We start from the raw sequence: 4,322 nt of genomic DNA, 5'->3' as shown, positions 1-4,322 counted from the left end.
AAAAAGAATCTTGCCTTAGTTACATTGTGGAAAACAACTTGCAGTCACTGCAGCGAGTAGAACAGTAAACTACACACCTATTAACTCCAGCACAGATCAGGTTCTCTGTAAAAAAACAAACAAAAAAAACCCATTTTGAATCAGGTATGAATACTTGACAATTGTGTCATCAATGTGGATGTGGGAAGCAGACCTACCATCAACAAGTGTCTCCTTGCACTGAAGACAAACAAAGCAAGAAATGTTAGTTTGGAGTAAACAGCTACATGAAATCAACATACCTTGGCATTTCTGGTATAACAGAGTAAATATGTCTACTCTTATCATGTAAATTAGAATCAAATGCTGTATAGTCAATGGACTACAGCTTTTAAATTGAACTCACCATAAATGACTCAAGTTCTGAGCAATCTGTTTGAGAGAAATATAAAGTTAGGCATGGCATGAATAACTTTAGTAGCACAGAGTGGTACCAGACTTTTGTAAGTTTGTCCACAAAATATCCTAACACATACTTGGGAAGGTTTCCTGTAGTGACTCCAAGCTTGATCTCACACCCATTGAAAGGTCCAGTGGCAAGAATGTCAAACTATCCCGAAGACCAGTGTCTCTGAATAGAACAAAACAGTAAATGTTGCAAATTGTCTGGAACCAGAATTTGACATTGTTTAATCTCAAAACCTCTAAACTTTTAAGAAATATTTCTCACATGGCAGCATACGATGCACAGCTGATGTTCTTGGGTATCACCCACAAGCTGCCAGGTTGGAGGCTTGCTATTACAGTACACAAATAAACTTGGAACCACAGTTTATAGTCTTCAGGCTTAAAGTTCTCCATTTCAGGTGCGAGGGCTGTTAGGGTCACATTCAAGATGGTGTCTCGTACATCTCCATTTGTAATGAATGTTATGTTTTCCTGTAAAGAAAAGATGCCAAGCCGCTGTTCAATAGACCTTTTAATGTTTCAAGTTACGTGAACAAAACAGAAAATTGTCAAGCAAATTATTCTTCCCCAATAATGTGTTTTGTGGCTTATATATGCTGTATCTATGGCAGGAGTCCAGGGATCCTTTCAATGTTTTAAGGACTCAAGTTATGTAAAAAATGCATGATTGAATTCAGTTTGAGCCTCTTCAAAAATGGCTTGCGTTCAACATGTTGGACAAAATGTGAGGGAGTTAGTGTTAAGCATTCACCTGCAGAGTGATTTGAACAAAACTGTAGAAAAACTGACTGAGTTGCTCAACATCACCAGACTCCGTCAAGTTTGTGAGCACAGCCTTCACAAGGGTAGCATCCTTTAAAGCACCACTGTCTGGATCCAGTATCAGCTGAGCCTTCTGTTGTGGTGATAGGACACTCAGAACTGCAACCTGATGATGCAAATCAAGAAAATGAATGAGACAATTTCCTTTCAGAAATTCCACAAGCACACTCTTGTGACCCTGCATGGTCCTGGAAAAAAGTTTTGCTATTCTCAAGGGAGATTAGTCATGAGATGTCAGACTTACCTGGGACAGGTTGAGGAATTTGAGATCAGAGTATGGTATCAGGGCAGCAAATTGAGCCAAGTTTGCTTCAAGCACTAGGGCATCAGTCTGAATTCCAGGCCTGCAAACTGAGACATATGTATATGCAGGTTAGAACTAGCACAACAAATAAGGTACCCTGTTAATCAGCAAGTTATAGAGCAAGTACTCTTTTCAGTCACACAGTTTTACATTCATTTTTGTTTTTTATATCTCAGTAGTGTTTTTTTTTCTTCCAAATTTCAATGCCTCGGGCAAGTGGCCACAGTTTTAATATGTCAGGCCTACCTGGCTGGTTTATGATACTGGCAGACCTCATCAGGTAGTCAAGTAGTACATGTGCAAGACTTTGCAGTCTATTCTGTGGTATGGCAGAAAAAACATTGGACAGCCCACTCACACTGCAATGAAAGGAAGACAACTGTCATACACAGTTCCTCACAAGTATTTTGTATTTTGATGGATTCATTACTCGGTTAAGCCTAAAATGTAACATACATGACATGATAGTTTGTACAGTTGATGCTTGAGGTTGCATTTTGGAGCATCTCTGGAGTGAAACTTGCAAGGATGGGGGCCAGTTTGACATGGAACCAAATGTAAAACTTGAGCGTATTGAAGCTTTGGAACTGGGGACTAACAATCATGAAGGTCCTGTTCATGATGTGATCTCTCACAACAGGTTGGAATGTTGGAACCTGTAATAATTTTGACAAGGAAGCAGTCATACACCACATCTTTGCTATGTTTTTGAACCTTGATCAATGTTTCAAGAGGCTGCAAAACAGAAGTATGTGAGTAATTATCACACCTACAATAATGCAGATGTTTTCACAAGCTTTTTGGTACAAAAATAGGTCATTCTTAAGTCAGTGACTGTCCATTATGTTGCCACTTGAAAGTGTCGTATACCTGTCCATTCTCTGTAAGCTTAGTCAGGAACTCATCCACATTTTCCACAGCATTGCCATTCTCCAGACGCTCAAAGACCCGATCGATCAGTTCTGTGTCATTCGAAATGTCTATGCTTAGTAGCAACTCTGCTACTTGGGATGGAGCCAGCTCTGACAAAACGTCGGCCTTTAAATGAAAAAATAAAAATCCAATAAGGAAGTAAAATGGAAATATTAGCAAAATCACAAGATATACGTTAATTCCTTTTGACAGAACAAGTTAGAAACTGCAGTAGGCCCATACACTGGAGAAGTTTGGATTGAGCGCTTTTAACTCCTCTATGGTTGCAAATTCAGAGAAGTTGCCAATGTTTGCCTGTAGCCAGCGTTGACTACCATTGACGGATGAGACACAGCCTGGATCTGCAAAATAAAAGGAAGAAAAATGCATTGGCTCTAGGTAACATCATATGATATTATACAGTTGGACCAAAGATCCTGGCCTTACCTGACAAATCTTTTCTCTCTAGGAAAGGTTGGATGAAATGAGTAAACACTGTTTCCTGTCTGTCACTGTCCATGAATGCCTTTTGGCTGCTGAATGCCTCAACGCTAAGATAAAAAAAGAATGTAGTTCACATCAAAATAATCTGCAAGATTTTTGCACTATTGTTTACAGAAAAGCAACAGATCTCTCACTGTATGTACTTACACAATCTGGTACGTCAGGCAGCTGAAGTTGTTGGCGCTAAGGCAAATCAGGAAATTTGGGGATGAGGAAGCAAGGAATGGACTGAGCTTCTGCTGGAACCAACTGCGGGTGAAATTTTCATTGTGGAGGTCTTCCTGGCTGATTGTGTTACGTTCCACTTCTTCTAGAGCTTCAAGGGCATTTGTCAAGACGGGGTTGCTGCTGTTTGGGGCCTAGAAGGATGGAACAACCGGTTGGATATAAAATGTACACAGATAAACAATCAGTATGCTGAAATGGTGGTATTGGATCTACCGTGATGCTGAATGCCTCAAGAGCTTGATTCAAAACAGAAGTTCTATTGAAAAAAAGCTTCCAAACTTCAACTGGGTATGTCCTTTGGCTTTTCAGAGAGCATTTTGCCAACATGACCAAGTTGCCTTGTGAGAAACTTGTTGGCTGTGGAGGAATGACAATAAATGAATCCAAGTTAGCAGAACGTTTTGAGGATTTGTCCTCATATTGTACCAAAGCAAACAACGTTATTTTGTAGGATTCACAGTTTGCAGACAGCAATATTACCAAGACGCAGGCGAGTTCAGTGATGGTAAAACTGCACAAAGCTGCCGAGGAGTTGTCTGTTGCTAGTGTTTGTTGGACTTTCGAGCTAAACAAAAATAAAAAGAATCTTGCCTTAGTTACATTGTGGAAAACAACTTGCAGTCACTGCAGCGAGTAGAACAGTAAACTACACACCTATTAACTCCAGCACAGATCAGGTTCTCTGTAAAAAAACAAACAAAAAAAACCCATTTTGAATCAGGTATGAATACTTGACAATTGTGTCATCAATGTGGATGTGGGAAGCAGACCTACCATCAACAAGTGTCTCCTTGCACTGAAGACAAACAAAGCAAGAAATGTTAGTTTGGAGTAAACAGCTACATGAAATCAACATACCTTGGCATTTCTGGTATAACAGAGTAAATATGTCTACTCTTATCATGTAAATTAGAATCAAATGCTGTATAGTCAATGGACTACAGCTTTTAAATTGAACTCACCATAAATGACTCAAGTTCTGAGCAATCTGTTTGAGAGAAATATAAAGTTAGGCATGGCATGAATAACTTTAGTAGCACAGAGTGGTACCAGACTTTTGTAAGTTTGTCCACAAAATATCCTAACACATACTTGGGAAGGTTTC

General features: G+C 39.4%; 1 protein-coding gene across 1 annotated transcript in view; it reads right to left on the bottom strand.

Moving 5' to 3' along the window:
• Positions 1–10: 10 nt before the first annotated feature.
• Positions 11–4,322, bottom strand: part of LOC119427204 — a gene marked incomplete at its 5' end in the record, with an annotated part of 94,422 nt that continues 90,110 nt past the window's right edge. The window contains 19 exon segments of the mRNA XM_037694783.1: positions 11–105; positions 198–219; positions 386–411; positions 516–610; positions 710–918; positions 1,199–1,375; positions 1,514–1,620; positions 1,820–1,932; positions 2,030–2,229; positions 2,444–2,611; positions 2,729–2,847; positions 2,933–3,036; positions 3,137–3,348; positions 3,431–3,574; positions 3,698–3,782; positions 3,872–3,899; positions 3,992–4,013; positions 4,180–4,205; positions 4,310–4,322. Coding sequence (XP_037550711.1) covers positions 20–105; positions 198–219; positions 386–411; positions 516–610; positions 710–918; positions 1,199–1,375; positions 1,514–1,620; positions 1,820–1,932; positions 2,030–2,229; positions 2,444–2,611; positions 2,729–2,847; positions 2,933–3,036; positions 3,137–3,348; positions 3,431–3,574; positions 3,698–3,782; positions 3,872–3,899; positions 3,992–4,013; positions 4,180–4,205; positions 4,310–4,322 — 1,956 coding nt within the window.

Source organism: Nematolebias whitei, chromosome 21, assembly GCF_014905685.2.
Source record: "Nematolebias whitei isolate Nwh7 chromosome 21, NemWhi1, whole genome shotgun sequence".
Taxonomy (NCBI): Eukaryota; Metazoa; Chordata; class Actinopteri; order Cyprinodontiformes; family Rivulidae; genus Nematolebias; species Nematolebias whitei.
Note: the sequence above shows the minus strand (reverse complement) of the source record. Positions and strands in the feature narration are given on the sequence as shown.